Source organism: Manis javanica, chromosome X, assembly GCF_040802235.1.
Source record: "Manis javanica isolate MJ-LG chromosome X, MJ_LKY, whole genome shotgun sequence".
Taxonomy (NCBI): Eukaryota; Metazoa; Chordata; class Mammalia; order Pholidota; family Manidae; genus Manis; species Manis javanica.
In genome coordinates this window covers 24264311-24284847 of record NC_133174.1, presented here as the reverse complement: position 1 = coordinate 24284847, position 20537 = coordinate 24264311, and the positions used below count along the sequence as shown (strand labels likewise).

The following is a 20537-nucleotide window of genomic DNA, read 5'->3' as shown; positions in this document are numbered from 1 at the left end:
AGGTACCAACCTGTGATCCTGGACAAATTGCTTAACTTCTTTTTCTTGCATTTTCCTTATCTGCAAAATGGTTATTATAATAATAGTACCTACCTCATAGAGTATGTCCCAAGCATTTTACAAAATTAACCTTTTCAATTCTCATAACAAACTTAAAGAGGTAAATACTGTTATAATCCTCATTTTACAGTGGTGTAAGGAAGAGATCAGTTAAGTAACTTGCTGAAAATAAGAACCCAAGTAAATGGTAGCCAAGATTCAAACCCAGGCAGCCTCACTGCAGAATCCGTTCTCTTAACCACCAGTCTATGATAGACTCTTCTGGCACATAGTGTTCACTAAAAAACTACTGTCGTTAATGTTCTTTCCGCTGTATTATGTTGTTTATGAGTCTTGATTTTCTGCCAGATTATGAGCTCCTTGAGGAAAGAGATGGAGCTTTGTCTATGTTTATTAGCCAAGTGCTTGGCATATGGTTGCAAGTTAGTAACTGTCTCTGGAATTAATTGTTAGTTGTTTCCCATGTATTTCCTGAGGCAACTCAAGCCTTAGGGATAACTAATACTTTGTTAAAAACTGGAAATGGAACTTGAGATCCCAGCAGCCATCATTGTTAACCGAACCACAGGTACCCTTTTAAATCCCCAATTCTTCCCTCAGATGATTTACCACTTTCTTTGTAGGTTCCCTGCTTTACTTCTCCTATAGTCACAATGACTTTGCCTCTCCAATTATCATTGGTACTGACATGATCCCATCTTGGGTGACTGCCGACTTGTCCTGTTCTGCTTTTCCTGACCAAAAGAGATTCTTTTCCCCCGAACATGTATTTTTTAGTTTCATGATTGCTGCTTACAGAAATTTAGAATAAGTTCTCAGGAACTAAGCAAGAGGCATTTCACTGACATTTTAATTCATTTCCAAATGTGTTCTTCCCCATCACCAATTAACTAGTGCTTCCGACAACATATATAACTTCAGTCTCTGCTAACTTCAGGGTTGAGGTCAGGATCAGCTATATAATGTGTGGGGCCCAGTGAAAAATGAAAATGCAATGCCCCTTATTTAAAAAAATGATAAAGAATTTCAGTATGGCGAAAGCAGCAGAGTAAACCCAGCGTGGGGCCCTTGTGTGTACAGAGCCCAGCACAACCTACACAACTTTCACACCCAGGAAGCTAGTCCTGGCTGCGGTCTCTGCCTACCTGGTGTATCTCACTCCACAGAAGTGGGAAATTTTTTTCTTAGCTTTGCTATCTACCTTCCATAATCTGAAAACTTGCCCAAAAGTACTTTGGCCATGTCTTCCAGCAAGACTAGTGGTTGTTACACAGAAAGGATTCCTGGCAGCTTGCTTTGATATCCTTGTGTTCTTGAGCTACATGTGTATAGTGGAAACCCACCATTACCATGTAACACATCTAAATAATCTTTTCCTCCAATTAAATTCCAGGCTCATTTAAAATAATGCCTATGCCTTTTTTTTAAAAAAAAAAGTAGCAGTGGTTTTTAATAAAGCAAATTTAATAATACTAATTTACATGAGTTGAAAGAATTATGTTAATGTCCAGTGATTGTGAGTTATACATCCAGGTGGTACTATCATGGAATCACCATGTTGTGTTATCGGAAGAGGTGAGGAGAGGTCTAGGGTCTAGAAGGGAAAAGTGGGTGTATTAGTTGGGGCCTGAGATTAAATGTCCCAGGACAAGATTAAATGGGAAATGAATTTATTAGAGGAGATATCTGTGTGAAAGGAAATAGGGAGGAAAACAGGGAAGGTGGGAGAGCCATTAGATTGAAATGCAAGTCTGACCTTAAATGAAGGAAAGACAGAGAGAAGGTTGGGCAGAAGCATGCCAGTGTATAGTCTAAAGAAGGTTTAGCAAAGCTTTTGGGAGTCACTGAGCCTGAGTCCACCTGAAGAGACCCATGTTTCCTAAGAAAGGCTCTGCTTTAGTATTTCCATCACATTCACTTATTGGAAAGGAGCCGTCTGTGGCAGGTTGGCTCCTGTTCAATGTAGTAATGAATTTCCAAATGCAGAAGCTAGGGTCCTCAGTCAGTTAGGGCCCAGTTATAAAGGCTTTCATGATGCCATGACTGCCATAGTGGATATTAGCTGAAGTGGTATTTAAAGATCTGAAAGCATAAAACTACTAGAAGAAAACATAGGAGGAAAGCTTCTTGACATTAGTCTGGGTGGTAATTTATTTTTGGATATAACACCGAAATCACAGGCAAAAGAAGTAAAAATAGACCAGTGAGAGTACATCAAACTAGAAAACCTTCTGCACAGCAAAGGAAAAAAAATGACAGAATAAAAAGGCAACTTACAAACTGGGAGAAAACATTTGCAAACTATAAATCTGATGAGGGGTTAAGATCCAAACTATATAAGGAACTCATACAACTCAATAGCAAGAAAGCAAATACAAACATACCTCATTTCATTCCATCTCACTTTATTGTACTTTGCAGATATTTTTTCTTTTTACAAATTAGTTTATGACAACTCTGTATCAAGTGAGTCTGTTGCCACCATTTTTCAACAGCTCACTTCACGTCTCTGTGTCACATTTTGGTAGTTTTCACAATATTTCAAACTTATCCATATTATTTTAATTGTATGGTGATCTGTGATCAGTGATGACTCACTGAAAGTTCAGATGGTGGTTAGCATTTTTTAGCAATAAAACGTTTTTTATTAAGATATGTACACTGTGTTTTTAGACATAATGCTATTGCGCACTTAATAGACTACAGTATAATGTAAACATAACTTATAAATGTACTAGGAAATAAAAAAATTCATTTGACTTGTGCTATTGTGATATTCACTTTATTGTGGTAGTCTGTAACTGAGCCCACAGTATCTACAGGTATGCCTGTAATCAGGTTTCAAAATGGACAGAAGACTGAATAAACATTTTTCTAAAGAAGACATCCGAATGGCCAACAGCTACATGAGAAGGTCTTCAACATCACTGATCATCAAGGAAGTGCAAATCAAAACCACATGGTTCTCAGCTCTTGTCTTCAAACCTGTTACAATGGCTATTATCAAAAGACTGGAGATTACAAGTGTTGGTGATATGTGGAGAAAAGGGAACCTTCATTCACTGTTGGTGGGAATGTAAATTGGTACAGGCACTATAGAAAATAGTATCGAGGTTCCTCAAAAAATTAAAACTAGAATTACCATATGGTCCAGCAATGCCACTTCTGGGAGTATATCCAGAGGAATTTAGTATCTCAAAGAGATATCTGCACTCCCATGTTCATTGCAGCATTATTCACAATAGCCAAGACATGGAAACAACCTAAATGTCCATCAACAGATGAATTGATAAAGAAAATATGAAGTGTGTGTATATATATATGTATAATGGAATATTATTCAGGCTTAATAAAGAGGGAAATCCTGCCATTTGTGATAACATAGATGAACTTGGAGGACTTTATACTAAATGAAACAAGCCAGACACAGAAAGACAAATATTGTATGATCTTACTTATAAGTGGAATCTAAAAAAAGTCAACCTCAGAAAAACAGAGTACAATAGTGGTTGCCAGGGGCTGAAGAGTGAGGGAAATGAGAAGATGTTGGTAATAGGGTACAAACTCTCAGTTTTAAGATGAGTAAGGTTTAGAGATCTAATGCACAGTATGGTAATTAGTTAATGTATACTCAAAATTTGTTAAAAACTGCACAGTATGGTAGCTATAGTTAATATATACTCGAAATTTGTTAGGTCAGTCAATCTTAAGTATTCTCATCACACACACAAAAGGTAACTGAGATGATGGATATGTTAACTAGTTTTATTGTGGTGACCATTTCATAATTTATACATCTATCAAAACATCAAGTTGTATACCTTTATATATAATTCCATTTGTCAGATCTACCCAAATCTGAGAAAAGGACTACAGGTAATAGAGTCTAAGAGACTATTTAAAAAACCATTTTGTATAATTTAGACAAGAGCTGAGAACCATGTAAGTTTCCCTTCCTTCAGCAGGCCCTCCTTGACCCTAAAATTTGGTTAGCTATTTCTGCTGTATGCTGTGAAATTCCCTGTGCTGCCCCAACCATAATATTCACCCTAGTTTATTGTAATTGCTTACTTACTGCTTGTCTACACTATTAAGTCATTTTCTCCTTGAGAATAATATTTTTTCCTCATTCAGTCCTGTGTCCTGTGCCTAGCTCAGTGACTGATATAACATAAGTAGTGAAAAATATTTGCTGAAACACGAATTGAGGGACAGTCTACCAAAAATATGGTCTATATTCTCAAAACAATCAATGATATGAAATTCAAAGAAAGGCAAAAAAAAAAACACTACTTCAGATTAAAGGAAACTACAGAGATATGACAACTAAATGCAATGCATGAGCCTGGACTAGTAAATGAAAGGCAATTAGTAGGATAAGTGTCATACTATGAATGAAGAGTGAGGATTAGATTATAGCAGTAAAACCATATTAATTTCCTGACTTTGAAATTGAGCTATGCTTATGCAAGAAAATGTCTGTTCTTAGGAAATAAACACTGATGTATCAAAGGATAAAGGGCATGATATCTGCAGATTATTCTCAAATGGTTCAGAAAACAATATATACAATAGTACATATGCAGATATTCTATATATGCAGAGAGAATGCTGGAATGATAAATAAAATGTGGCAAAATGTTAACAATTCGTAAATCTGGGTGAAGGGTACCTGGGAGTTCTTTGACCATTCTTGGCAAATTTTCTGTGAGTTTTAAGTTACATAAAAATAAAATGCTTTTTGAGAAAGTATTTCTTGAATGCATGAAGGACAAAAAGCTGACTATAATTAGAAGGTGTTTATGAAGAAGTTACCAATGTAGATGCTGGTAGAACACTCAGAGAAGTAGGGAAGCTATGCCAAGCAGGAAAATATCCAAGCCAGCTTAAAATGTAAGTAAGAAGTGAAGAAGTGGAGAACAGTAAAGGCAACAACATTGGGTTGGGCCAGCCTGTTTGGAGAGGGAGCTAATTGCAATAGAAAGAAGCCAGAATTAATGTACTCAGTGGGGCAGTTGAGAGCTAGACAGATGATTGGCAGCCTCACAGGTAAAACTCCTTCAGTTACTCGAAAGGCTGCAATTTAGGACTAACTTGATTTAAACACTTATTGTCTTCCATACATGAAGTGGTTTTATAAACTATTTCACCTTGTCAATCTTTAATGTTAATTTTTTAAGTTGTAAATAAAAGAGTATAAGATCTACATTTTTACATTATGTGTACGCTTAATTCATTTTTATTTCCTGAAAATGGCAACAATTGAAAATCACCATGCCCCTTCATTCTAAATGTAACTAAGTGAAGACTGTTGATTTTGTAGAAAAATATTAAAAAGCATAATCTATTTAATATTTCATATTTAAACTTAATATTAAAAATGTTAAGGTCTTTCCTTAGGCATATAAATGCTAAATGTTCAACTAATCATAGAGTTTTCTATTTGAGTATTATTTAGGTAGAAACATTTTAACAAGTACAGTAACAAAGTGTAATTCTTTCCAAGAGCCTAAAATGACCTACTTATAGTATGTATGGCTTCATTGCTTAACTCCTTTTTTCATTGGATTGCTATTTATAACCACTTGCCTCAGCCCTGGAAGGGGCCTCAGTAGGATTAATGACTTCTGATTCACTTTGTATTTGAAGATTTTTTTTCCCTCCATTTTTGCTCAGCTAGTGGAATCCATGATGAATTCTCATCTCCAAGGGGTAAGCTGTTTTCAGCAACATCCAGTAGCTGGCTTATAATTCCTTAGAAATAGCATTGATTCCTTCCTTCTGTTGTGTTTGTTTCTTCCAAAGTGGTAGAATCCATGAACACATGCTTAATTATCATGCTGAGGTATTGTTAAGCATGGAATGGTTCTAGTTTTGTCTTAAGTTATATGTGCAATGAATATCCGGGCTCATATCAGAAAAATAAATAAGCCTAATTGTCATCCTACTTGTTTAACATGACAAATGTAGACCACTAAAGTTATAATGAGGAAATTGAATGATAAAAGAGGGCTGGAGGCCATATGAGAATGAAGATTAGAGGAGGAACAGTCATTTTGAGAAAGTAGCATCTGGTAAGAGCACCAGATTAGGGGCAGAGAAGAGAATTTCAGGGACGGATGTTTTGGAGGTGGGTAGTTTGAGTAATGATCAGATCTAAGGCGTTCTGTATATAGGTGGCTCAATGAAATAGATGAAAGTCACTGTACTTGAGAAATTGCAGGATTATAAAATTGCCAGGTCAAAGAAATTATTATAGCAAACAAATAGAATACACTCAAGAGGAAAACCAAAGGAAAAAACAGTCATTCCTCTTACTGAATACATGTGTTCTATTCATTAGCAAGAAAGTCTTTTAGTCTCTATTTTTATAATGTCTTAATGGAAAAATATTTAAATGTATTCCATATTCAAATCCTTCCCTTTATTTCTGGAAAGAGAATTGATGGAGAAAATTTCCCTTCTACTTCACTGAGAAACCACTGTTTAATGAGTGTATTTGTGTGTGATAACTTCCATAGCAATATGTATTATTATTGTGTAGTTTCTTTTTTGAAATGGACATTATGTGTGTTGACCAAAGAGTAGGATAAAGTTAGAATTTTGTTTTGAAATACGTTAGAAATGCAGTTTGCTTGCAGCTGTGAATCTCTTTAGATTTTAAGGAGTCTGCTTCAGAGGATGTCATTAATAATCTTCTCAGGTGCTTACAAAGCATGTGTCTGTCAGCAGAATTAGAGAATCACCCAACCTGAGAACAGGTTTCACAATACCCTGAGACCTATTTTGTTCATTAGAGAGGAAAATGGCTTGTTTTAAGTCTAAAGTGACATGCTTGCTAATTTCAGCCGTAAAAGCTGTTCATTGTGGTCAGGTTTAATTTAGATTAAAGTTGATGAGGTTACTTCTATAACCTACTTCTTAAATGAGCTTTGTAATCCTAAAAGAAGGGAAGAAGTATAGCCAACATTGAGTAATATACCCAGAAACAAGAAGCAAAGTTATTTGAGGGTGAATCCAATACTAAATCAAAGAAAAATAACAATAAAGATTATCTCTGTGCTATAAAAATTTCCAAGTATCAAAAAACACAAATTTTCATTTAAATTACACATAGCATAGCTAGTTCATTATTAAACCCATAGCCCCTAGAACAGAGCCTAGCACTTGATATTTATAAAATGAAAGAATGAGTGACTAGACGAATGAACTTGGGTACTCTCCTCGCCATATGTACTTAGAGTTCTTTGAGTCTGAGGAGAAGATTTAACTTTCTGTGAGGTTCCTGGGTAAGTTGGTCTTTTTTTTTAATCTATTGATTGTATTAAATAATTAAGAGCTGGGAATCCCAATGTGCCTTTTCAGCTTACTGTGTCACAGATGACCAGAATTTAACATTCTAACCTAGGAAAAACATCTTATTTCATAAAATCTATGTGCAGCTACATGGTTCCTACCTTAAAATTTGTTCAGTACTCTTCGACTGACTATACACCACTTACTTCAGTAGCTGTCTTTGGCAATTTGTTCCATATTTCAACCAACCTTTTGTGTAAAGCAACCATAAAAGGTAGAAACTTGAAAATTGAATTTTTCTTCTGAGCAATTGCAGCTTGCAAATGCAGAAAATTTGTTAAAATATTAGCCCCTCCAATTTTTCAATACAGGGAGGTGACAGTGCTCAAAACTGTAGTGTTTGGGTAAGTTCTTTGCATAATTTTAATACTACCAAAAGCAATTGAGCTTAAATCGCAAGGCCTGTCTCCCTGTATCTTCACAAAAAAAAAAAAAAACCACTGCAAGAATGATCAAAATTTTGCCTTTCCAAAAACAAACATCCTTAGACAATCAGCAGCAAAATGCACAGTAGATAACCAAGTTTCATAAGCATCACTGTCTGCCACATTACATCTCGTTACTGTCATCTACTCCATGTAGTAGTAGGAAGAGCATAGGATTTAAAACCAGAAAGACTTCTGGCTTGGTTATTAGTGACAAGACATGTGTAAAACATCTGTCACATAGTGGTCATAAACTAATAATGAATATTCATTGCACTTCTCCAGATTAAAATAAAATGTATTTAGCTTCAGAGCAAGAACAAAAGAGAGAGCTTATTTTTCCCAAACTTCCTTACAAATACTGTTGGGATTTGGGCCCTTTAGGGTAGAGAGAGTAAGATGACAGAAATAATAGATGGACCCTTGAAGGAGAGAGGAATTTCTTAATGATTAACAATGCTACCTATAAATAAAAATATATTTGTATCTTTGCTAGCTTCATTCTATTTAGTACTTTTATCTAAAGCAGTATTAAATTTTAGTTAGTTGTAATATGGAATATTGACTTCTAGGCTGATGCTTTCCAAACTTGCCTGATCATAGAATTAAGTAGAGAAGTTGTTAAAAATGCAGATTCCCAGCCCTCCTCCCTTATAGTAATTCATTTGTTTTGGTGGGGGGGTTGGGGTGGGGGGGTGGGGGTGAAGCAAAGGAGTCAGGTGATTCTTATCTGAGGCAATTTTGGAGAAAGACTAATTAGTTCATCTACATCACTTTCTCATTTTATAGATGAGGCATCTCAGGTATAAAGAAGTTAAATAAGTTATGTCTCATAAATCATTTCTGTGCGTTTTCTGTTTCTAACATATACACCTTATGTTTGACACCACACAGCATGAGATTACAATTATAAATAGCTTAAATAGTGTCATAATTCAGAATTACACTTCTTACTCATATAAAGGTGTAAGTCAACCTAGGTAATCTGAAATGGCTGGGGCTAAGCTCTTAAGTAGTGAGGCAAATCTATAATCAAGATTTTCATGTGAAATGTCTTTGGTATCTAAAAAATGAAACACATTTCTTGTTAAATCATTCTCTGTATAAAGCCTTGTACATTAGAGATTTATACCCAGTAACATCTTTTTTCTTTCTAGAAGTGCTTTGGTTGGTTTGAAAATTCCACTTGACTTTGTATTACATAAAAGGAATGCACAGTGCTGGGGCACCTCAATATTGAGTTTTATTTGTTCCTTCAGGCAACACTGCAGGATTTGGAACAAAGGCGCCCCCAGTTGGAAGAACTCATTACCGCTGCCCAGAATTTGAAAAACAAAACCAACAATCAAGAGGCTAGAACAATCATCACTGATCGGAGTAAGTCTCTTCACAGGCTTGTGAAACTTAAGGAAAGATGGAAGAAAAGTTTCAATAATGACTCAAGTTCATAAACCTCCATCGCATTTATAAAAATAGAGCTAAATAGTTGTGAGTGATAACAATTGTACCACGATTTTTCATTCTATAATGTTATCTTTCAGTAACTGGATCGTAACTTCATGCAATAGAGGAAATCTTAATTTTGTCAATCCAGGCTTACATAGTTGCAAAGCATGGAGTGGTGGGCATGGTGAGCATGGGGTGACAGTACGTTTGCTCCTCAGGTGTCATCTATCTGGGCTGGCCTCCAGGAGATGCCAGTCTCTCCCTCACATGCTTGGCTGTTGGTCCAAGCTGGCAGTTGCTTCCTGGACCATCTTTCATTCCTGTCTACAGTGGCACTTTCAGAGCAGGACATCTCTCTGTTACTGTGGTGCCCTCATTGTGTAATATCGGAAATCATCGTACCTACCGTTCCTTATGCCATACTGAGGTGGATGGACATTTGGGGAGACTGTTCAGGCTCAGGTGCCCAGCCACTGCATGCACTCCTTTCTTCTTCACAGAGATTCTGAGTGGCCACGCATTAGTCAAGAAGAGGGACGGAGGGAAGAGCAGGGGAAGCTACTCTCAAGCCATCTCATTTCCCTCAGGGGCTCTCCTCGGAAATGAGGCCCAGGTCATCTCTGCTATCAGATTCCCAAGGATCTCACTGAGTTTCCTCCCTTCACTCCCCCTGATCTCCCTTGGGACACACATAGGGACTGAATGTTCTCTCTTCCCCTGCGGTACCCCCTCCTGTCTCTTCCCACAACCATAGGAATCTTTTCCAGTGCAGGAGTAGAGACACTGTCATTTAATCGTCAATTTTACTTCCAAATCTTGTGTCTTATACCAGGCCTAGGCTTGTGAAACTCAAAACCCAATAATCGATGCCTTTATAATTTACATTATGTGTCAACACCTTCCTAAGGGGCAGCAGAGTGCCTGACTGCCAGTACATGGGGGGAAGGGAAAGAGGAACCCAAATAAAATGTTAAATATTTGAAAAATATTTTTAGTCATACTTGTACATACTAGATAAATGCTTAGTGATAATAGCTATACTATTTATTGAATACCTCCTAGGTATCAGGCAGTATGTGTTATATGTGGGGGGGTGTAAAATCTTTACAAAATCCTGTCAGCTGAATTTCATAATCCCTATTTTATAGATGAGGAAACGATTTCTGAGAATGGTTAATCAAATTCCTCAAGTTTATGAAGCAAGCAAAGAAAGAGCTTGGAATTTGCAAATGTCTCTTTCTGGCTTGACAGACTGTGTTCCTTCTAATATGTTTACCATTTCCCCATCCTGTTTTGTTGTTTTTGTTAATGACCTTAATCACTAGGACTAGGACTGAATACTTTTTTGGTCTGTAATTATGTATATTTTGATTCACTTCCTAAAGGCATTTCCTCTTTCAGTTGTAGTGATTGTTAATGAAATTAGACTTTTCTTAATTTTGAAATTCTAACTTTTTGTTGCTCGGTGTTTTTGGCTATGTATCAATGTAGTAGTTGGGTAGCACTAGCCACTCTAACTAAGCTCCCAAACCATGGTGGCTTACCACAGCAGAAGTTTACTTTCTATTCTGGTGCAGTCCAAATAAGCAGCCCTCTATGAAATCATCTGGGGGATCCAAGCCCATTCTATCTTTTGTGTCCAGAACATCAGAGTCCTGTGCATTTAATGGGCAGATGAGAAATGAGTATTGCCCATTGGGATTTATTATAAACCAGGCCTGGAAGTCGTACACATTAATTCTGTTCACAGTCTATTGGCTGGAACTTGTCATATGGCCACACCAAATGACAAAGTAACTGAAGCAAGAAAATATTGTCCTCACCAGGAAGGAGGAACTAGTTTGGTAAGAAACTAGTCAGTCTCTTTCACAGATAATTTGGACAGGAAGAATGCCCTTAAGTTTTATAGTTTTGTGTAAGTTATAGGATGTCATTTCTATAACCAGCAGGGCAAGAGCAAAATTGCCTTGTAATGACCAACAAAGAGAGGTGTAGAACATTCCTCTTTTAAACTGGAACCACGAGGTTTCTCTGCAATGTTGCAACATACTGGGCCAAAAGAAGAAATAGTAGTGAATGATTTACTCAGTATGAGACGGAATTCTTATTGCACAGTTAAGTAATCTCTTTCTTGCCTGAGAAATATGGAAATTTGACAAAGATGTTTATGCAACTCCAATATTCTATATGGAGAATCATTTCTTATTTTACTAATGAAAAATAACTTGTATTTTTTCTGTAAGAGGAAAATAACACTAATTTATTTTATACTATCCATTCAACATTTTCTAAACATTTCCCATTATCCCTTATGATCTTTTTTTGATATTGTATTGACTTTTTTTCATGATGTACACTAAAATTCAGTGACTGGAGGGCAGGTTTTTCTCTCTCTATTAATATCCAATTATTTGAATAGTTCTGTTTTTCTAAGCTTTTGTCATTTAGGAATGAATACCTTTATGAATATTTGCAGCATAGTGGAAAGTTCTAATCCAAATGGTCCAAAAAAGCACTTTTTTAAAAGCAGGTATCAGTTGAGACATGTCATATGCAATATGAGCCTAAACCAGAATCTTAGTTCCAAATATACCTGGAGCCGCTAATGCTGATACCAGGATAATTCTGACAAGATATGTTCATCTAAACAATGTGATTTTGCAACCCTGCTATGCTTCAGTTTATCTCTACATTTGGAGATCTTTGAAATGGGGTGGAAATTCAATACTCATAAACTCTCAATTGTGTTCAAAATAGAGTTTTTCTTAGTATAGATATGATTTTCAGGGAATGAGCAGACATAAAATACTTGCTCATAAAATTGCATTTTCTTATTTGAAGATTTCAGTATTCCTTTTTTATTGCTCTGAAACTTCTAGAAATACTTAAAAAGGAATCAGCTAAATAAAGAAAAATATTCAGTAAGTGTATAATGCTATATTGAAACATTTTTCCCCCTTGAGTAAATCCCAGTTCATAACTTCGAACAGCTGGAGAAATCTATACATAGTTATTACACGTATAGACTTTTCTACCAAGAGAAAGCCCAGTAAAAAGCAATTCTTCTCTACAAGTAATATCCATGCTAAAAATCTCAAGTAATTGGAATTGCAAAATGCCAACATGTTTCACTGTATCAAACTATTTCCATGGTATCTGTTGTGTTCAGATGATTATATTGATGGAAATCATGTCATAGTAGTCTAGGTGAGAAAATAAATTTCATTCTACATCATTCAAATAAGAATTTTTCCTTGCTGTTTCTGATGTTCAAACTGCTCATTTTCCTTCAAATCTTTGGTTGCTGAAGGTGTCAGTCATTCCTGATCTTTTTTTTCTGTAAAACGGCTAGGTCAGGGGACCAAAAACAGATTAAGACTAGAAGGATCTGAAATTGTTTCCTTGAAGGATTCTGAATTATGCAAAATCTCTTGTTCATGATCATTACTACTGCAAACCATGATACCATAATACCTCACATAACAGTGAGGAAGATACAGAAAGAAAGAACTGCTCTCTCTTACTCCTCTTTATTACACATTTAATATTGGTGAACATGGCTCATCTGACATTTGTATTTGAGAGCCTTGCTTCTGTTACTCCTCCCTCCACAACCCCAACCATTACCATTTTAAAGATCTCTAGCAATGGCACACACGGGTTTTGAGGGCAAGCTGCCTGGGCTGGCCACTTAGCTTAGATAATGACCCTGAACAAACAATCTCAGAAAGCTATCTGATATCAGTTACCTCCTCTATAAAATAAGATTGCCTATATCTACCGCAAGTCTGAGAGAATTAAATGAGATGATACATAAAGAGCCTTAGATCTGAGTCATAGTAGGAACTCAGTGAATGTTAACTTTTTCTTTTGATTATAATATAATTGAGTTGTTTGAATGCTTGGTGGAAAGACATTTTATAAGCTCTTTGGTGGCAATCTGGTTCTTCCTCTATGAAGGAAAAAGAGAGAGAGATTCATAAAACCAATTGCTTTGGGAAAGATGAAGTAACATACAGAATTAAAAGAATATTTGGAAAAGCCTTTATGTGAGGAATACTACAAAAAGGAGGGCAATTTATATGTTAATTCATTTTAAATATTTGCTATAACCTTAGGTGATAGATATTATTACTCTCATTTTACAGACAGAAACCTGAAGCTCAGAGAGCTTAAGTAATATGTGTGTCTGGAGTTGTAGTAAGATGTTGAGTGAGGGTCTAGGGTTTAAACTCTTGTCTATATGATTCTAAAGCCTGAAGAACATCAAATGGAAAGGGCTGGTTAGTCAAAAAATAGGAAGGGGTATTTATTTGAGAACTTAAAATATTAGAAGTAACCTCAGTTTACTGTAATCTGGATATAATTTTTGTGGCCCCCCATTTATTATAGTGCTGTCTTCTATGCTTCAGGTATCTGATTATAGGGTTGTCTCTTACATATGTTAGAACTTTACAGGACAGTGGACCTCAATAATCTATTGGCTGCACAACCTTGGCCAGTTGGATTCACTTCTCTAAGCCATGATTCCCTCATCAGCAATGTGAGGATAGCAACAATATTTAAACTGGTAGGGTGATTATGAAGATAAAATCATGTGATGTTTCTAAAGTGAAGACATGGCATATACCAGATATTCCTTAAGTGGTTCATACCATTATGGTGAGACAGATTTGGTATAGAGGAACTAGAGATGGGAGAATATGAAGGGGATGTACTATCTGGCCTTTTGTCAGCTATTCCAGGGGAGGAACTTCTGAAATAATGCCAAGTCTTAAGAGAGAATTGTTTCTATTAAAATTATTTTTTTCAGCTAAGACTTTTTCAAACCCATTCAGAATACTTTGAGAAATTTAGTATAAAATTTAAGAAAATTAACTTGTATCAAATTGCTTAAAGAGGTAGTATACAGGGCCATAGAAGGGAAAATGTTCTGCTGTATGTGAGTAAAAAATACTCTCACTAGATTTTTGAATGAACTGACAGTTTTATAGCAGCTTTGTCAACCTATCATTCATTGTGGCAGCCAAATGTATGAAATCCTTCATGGTGAAATAAAAAGACTCTTGTTCTCCACATTTTTATGAAATCTCTATTGCTAATGAAATGCCAGCCAATATCTTCCTCTCCAGAATTGTCTATTAGAGAGTTGCTTATTTTAGAAGAAGTGGAGTCAACCATATAAATTTCCTTCTTTTGACATCTAGCACCTGCTGTCAACCTGTTATAACTACAAGCAGCTCTCAAAATTTACATCTCCCAGGATGCCTCTGGCTACCAAAGAGTTCAGTTCAGTTCAGTTCAGTAAATATTTGAATTTTTACTCTGTGCTAGTTAATATCAGAGGTGATGGAGGGGGAAATAAGATTCAGCCTTTGTCTTAAAAGAGCTCACAATCAAATGTGGGTATTTGGACAAGTACATTCATGCAAGGCTGTCCAGGGTAAGTGTATCATTCGGAATTACAAAATGTTGAGAGAAAGCAGGAAGGGGAGATTGGTTCTGAATGAGGGGTCCTGGACTGCCTCCTGGACGAGATTAGATTTGATCTGGTCATGAATAGGATTTTGAAAGGCAGAGGGAAGGTGGAGAGGCAAAGATATTTCAGAAAAGGTTGAGAGGAGAATACATAATAAGTTCAAAATACATAGTACGTAAGTTCAAAAAAACTGAACTTAGGTTAGCAATGGCATGACAAATGAATTAGTAGGAGTGTGTGTGTGTATTTTATGAGGGATAAGGGAGTAAATGTAATCAGTGAGACCAGTTTGGAGGCAAGAGAGCCCAAATGAGAGCAGTCGCCATGGAGTAAAAAGAAAGAACTGAATTAAGTTATGCAGTAGAGCTAGCATTAACAGGATCTAGACACTGGTTACGTGTGTGGAATTGAGGATCTAAGAGAGAGCTTTCCTCTTAGGATTTTGAGATTCAGTGTTTTGGACAGTGGTAATATCATAACCAGAGACAAAGTCAGGACAATGAGTTAATTATGGTGATTATGGATGATAGAAGTTGATATGGGTAAATAGTGTGCTGAAGATATAGCTAATGACCATAATAAGAAATGGTTGAAAACACAAGTAGAGATTTTTAGGAGTGAAGTCCTTCTACACAGCTTTGGAAGTTACTTGGAGCAGATGAGCTTACACAGAGACAGAGCCAAGTAAACAGAAAAGGAGACCTAGGGAAGAGCCTGGAACTTGGCTTAATTGTAAGGAACGTTTGAAGAGTTAGCTGCACCCCTCCCAGTGGCAGCTAGGTGCAGTATAGGTGCGTTTAGACAAACACACACTGAAGAACGAGTTCATAGGGTTTGTACTGTGTTTTGTTTTCTGTATCTTCTGCTATACAACCAGCCCAATAACAAAAGTTTCTTCCTGGTTTTTAGTGATACTTTGAATCAGATAAGGAAGTGCAGAGACCTGTCAGCTGAGAGTTAAGGATTGTTGTGTTTAAGTAGACCACGTCTCTGACTTAACCCTCAGTATACCAGGAAAAATAGTCATTACCATTTGCCATCTAGATCTAATGAAACCGTTTGCTTTTTATTTTTTATGTTTATTTTTCAAATACTTTACAGAAATAAGAAGATAGTAAAGCATACTTTATTAGAAATGTTAATAAGAATTTAAACCCACCAACTTTCTCTGTTATCAAATATATTTTGATGCATAACATCATTAGCAATGTGGTGTCCCTGCATCATTTTAGCAAAACAGAATGCTTCAAGTTTTTCAAGGAAAATATTATGTGATTAAGTCCTTCCTGTGGACTAACTAACTAGATTAGAATACATATTTCCTTGCTGTCCTTAGAAATATATTGTTCGCTCATTGATCCTTGTATTTGAGAAAATTCCTCTAAGTTATCATCATCTGAAGACTCACAGTCTAAGATTTCATCTATATGATCAATTTCACCATCATATTAGAGTGATGTCTGTCTCTTTGCATGTACTAATAATTGTGGCATGTCTTCCTTTGACAATTTTCTTATCTTTGATATTACAAGAGTAAAATGAAAAATTTGACATTTTCAGCCACATTCAATGAAAGCTAAAAGCAGACTGTGAAGATGGTGTCTCCGGTCTTATTTTATACCTTCTTGAAAAAAGATGCAATATTTTGGTCAACTTAATAAGAAAGCTAAAGGATGAATGTTTATTTCACTGCTGTATTATCCTTCTAAACAATTCCATAATTTTCCATTTACTAGTCATTTTAGCATACTTAAGAATAATTTATGAGAAATGAAATAGGAAAATGTTCCTAATTACAGGAAAAATAACACTAAGACTACAAAATGTATCTTTGACTTATAAAAGGATTCAGGGGGCCTATATGGTAATTGAGAAATAAGGTGAATTTAATTTTATTTAAAAAGTAAGCAAATATCACTTTGCTTTTCAGTAGACCACCAGGAGAGAATAAATGTCATGAAATATCACTTTTACAAATAGTTAGAACTTCCCAAAAAGAAACTCAAAAAATAAATTTGGGTAAAGTGGACCTTGATAATATACCAAGGGTTTAAACAAAACTTCCCTTATTCAATAAGGAATAAGGGTGTTCCTACATTTATTTTTATTATTGTTACTCTTTTCTTTCAGTGTTATTTGTTAGCAATAATGAATTTGTCAGCATTCTCCAGAGAACCCTGTATTTCTCTGTGTGTGTGTGTGTGTGTGTGTTTGTATATATAAGAAGAAAAAGATTTTAAAGAATTGGCTCCAGTGATTGTGGGGACTGTAAGTCAGAAATCTTCAGTGCAGGCCACCAGGATGGATACCCAGAGAAGAATTGATACTACAATCTTCAGCCCAAAGGCTGTCTGTAGGCAGAATTCCTACCTCTTTTGGTGACCTCAGTCTTTTCTCTTAAGGTCTTCAAATGATTGGATGAGGCCCACCTACATGATGAAGGCTAATCTACTGAAAGTCTACTGATTTAAATGTTAATCACATCTATAAAACACCTTCATTTAGCAACCTCTAGACTGGTGCTGAAAGAAACAACAAGGCATCACTTTCTACTCAAGTTGACATATAAAATTGACCATCCACAGTAAGGTTCATAGTGCCATGTGTTTCTTTAGATATAAATTTCATGATTCCTTTAATTCTCATTAGTATCTAGTTAATAGGGTACCTTGAAATATACAATAATAGAAATGATCTTTAACATCTTAATGGATTTTAGAGCTCCATCACAGTAATTGTAAATGTTTATTAAAAAGTTTACTTATAAAAAACAAGTGCGTATGCTTTTCCTTTCTTTATAGAATTTTATTTATGGTGTGTTAAATTCATCCTAAACATCTATCATGAAATAATTCCACTTTAATGTATCTCATTCTTTAATTCTATCAGAGGATTAATATCAAATATATATTTGAATAAGATTTAAAATCCAAATCAGCTTTCTCATTTTATTCAATTATTAATCTTTCATGTGTCTGTGTAATAGGAAAAATAAATATATTTATTTCAACTTATGTAGCTATAATTATGAACATAAATAGTGTTTTCTAATAATTGCTTATTTTATCATTACATTTCTTTTCAAAGGGAAAGATTTGGATTAGCAAATGTCCTACTTATCCACTTTAAAAGCTAAACATAATGAACATAACTATTAAATACATAAACCAGTTAATGAAAATGATTTTTTCTTTTCTGGTATGATAGAATAAAGTGGCTGATGAATAAATATAAAGAATCTCACACTCAGACAAAGTGAGCTGATAAGACAAATATAAAACAGAAAGAGATGTAGCCACAGGGGAAATTCCAGATTTTCATAGGCTACCATGTTTATCTTATGGCCTAATGGGGCACTGCAAGTAAAGATCTGAATTTCTGTTCTATTTTATTACTCCTTGGTAATGCCATGCAGTTTAGATGAAGCTAAGCCCGTGTGTGATGTGTACCATGGACTGCCCCTACAAGGTTCTCTCAGCACTCCTCACATGTTAGAAAAGTATAGGGATTATTTTGGACCTACCATTTCTTTCTTAACCAAAATGTCTTTATTAATCATTTGAAGCCATGGATCAAATTACTTACCATGAGTCTTTATTCTGCTACACCATCCTTAAGGAAAACATTTATGAAACAAGCAGGAAGGATTAAGAGATTGTGACCTTTCTCCATGCAAAGGAGAGAGCTGGACTCATTCTACTTAAGTCAGAAAAAGGAGTTTGCAGTTACCTATTGCTACAAAATGAATCACCCCAAAACTTAGTGCCTTAAAACAGCAATAACTATTTCTCTCACAGGTTCTGTTGGTCAGAAAATCAGGGGTGATTTCTTTGAGGGTTTCTGTCTTGAGATTTCTCATGAGGTTGCAGTTGGTAGTCAACTGGAGCTGCACGCAGCTGAAAACTTGAGTGGGGCTGGAGAATCCACTCCCAAGGTAGCTCACTTGTGCACGGTTTGTGAGGTGGTGGTGACTAGTTGGTTCCTCTCTATGTGAGCTTTTCAATGGGATTGCTTAAGTGTCCCCATGACTTTGTGGCTAAACAAGTAACCATGAGTACTAAGGCAGAAGCTGTAGTGCCTTTTTGACTTAGCTTAGCATTCATACTATTACTTCTTCAGTAAATTATTTGTCACACCAGTCAGCCCTGGTGCAGTGAGTTAGGGGGAGGAAGGACTCCAAAATGGCATGAATACCAGGAAATGAGTATCACTGGAGACTGCTTTGAAGCTGACTACCATGGGACTTATCAAACCTTCAAATGAATAGTTTTCTGAAACATGATCCCATGTTGCTTTGACTGTACCCATCAGGCAGCCCAGCAAATGTCAATGCTGCTCTTCCCTTGAAAATGACAGGCCACTGGTGTGTGCCCTTTATCCTAATAGTGCACATTGAAAGGAAAAAGACCCACCAAGATTTCTTCCGTATTGCTAGGCATGTTAATAATCATTTCAGGTCTACTCAGCCTAGCCCCACATGGAGTATACAGGTTTTGAAAAGAAAGCTTTTGAGTTTTGGAGGCCTAACCGAAAGACCTAGAAGCTAACACTTGGTCATGGAATAATAATGATAATGATGACTGACAGCAATGATGGTTACTACTTTTATGTTAGTGAGATGAACACATGAGAATGCCTTTCCTTAATTTCATTCTAAGAGTAATATAGTGCTAAAAGCAATGAATCTTAAAAAAGATGTGTTTTAAGTCCTGGCTCTGCCCTTTAATGACAGCAGGACCCTTGGCAAGTTATTTAATCTCTTTGATCCTTTGTTTCATGTGCAAATTTGGGCTCCTGATGCCTTCTGTACCAGATTTCTGTTAGAATTAAATGAAATGACACATAAAAAAGTCCTTTTCAAATCGCAGATCACCACACAAATATCATTATCTTAGTCATCTCAGTCTTCTATAACAAACTACTATAGTCCAGGTGGCTTACTTATTTCTTACAGTTTTGGAGGCCAGGAAGTCTGAGATCGGAGTCCTAGAAGATTCGGTTAGAGAGACCCCTTCCTGGCTTGCAGAGGATTATCTTCTCATTGTATCCTCACATGGTAGAAAAAGGGAAAACTCTGCTTTCTCCTTCTTCTTATAAGGATAGTAACCCCATCATGGGGCCCCACCCTATGACCTCATCTAGGTTTAATTACTTCCCAAGAGTGCCATCTCTAAATACCATCACATTGCAGATTAGGGCCTCAACATGTGAACTGAGAGGTAGGTGGGAGGCACAAACATTCAGTCCCTGACAATCAGCAATCCTCATTACTGAGAGCTCTACTGCATCTTCTAGATGTCAACAGTGATAGAGCTCTGCTATAAGGGTAAGAGATCTGCACATCAAGAAAACAAGTACCTGAAGATTGAGAACTGTTCTTATGTTTATACACAAAATTTTTAGTACTTGTTCAAAAAATCTGTCTTTACTGAGAGTGTTGATTCTCTTAAATTCCAGTCTAGGGCCTTGGAAAAATAGGTTTTCCATCAAGATTTTCTGAAGGAATGAATGAATGAAAGAAATGCTTTTTATTATCTTCAATATCAAGATAAAGCAAAAATACTTATACAGAATATTCTATTTTCAGGGTCTCCAGTTAATGCATACTGGTTTATTACCACCTATAAGTCTAACCCTGATCGCAGGAGTGAAGCTATTGAGAGTTATCTACTAAGTCTCTAGGGCAGTGATATAAACAGTAAACCTGACCATTGGAATCAGATATTTCTCTTTCATACAAGAGCCATGGAACTGCTGGCTTTGGCCACAGC

General features: G+C 36.0%; 1 protein-coding gene across 10 annotated transcripts in view; it reads left to right on the top strand.

Moving 5' to 3' along the window:
• The window catches only part of DMD (dystrophin), a 2259748-nt gene that overhangs the window by 1680051 nt on the left and 559160 nt on the right, over window positions 1-20537 (top strand). For all 10 annotated transcript variants that reach the window (XM_036992000.2, XM_036992004.2, XM_036992005.2 and 7 more), the window contains one exon: window positions 9101-9218. In XM_036992000.2, coding sequence (XP_036847895.2) covers window positions 9101-9218 — 118 coding nt within the window. The remainder of the gene's footprint in view (window positions 1-9100; window positions 9219-20537) is intronic.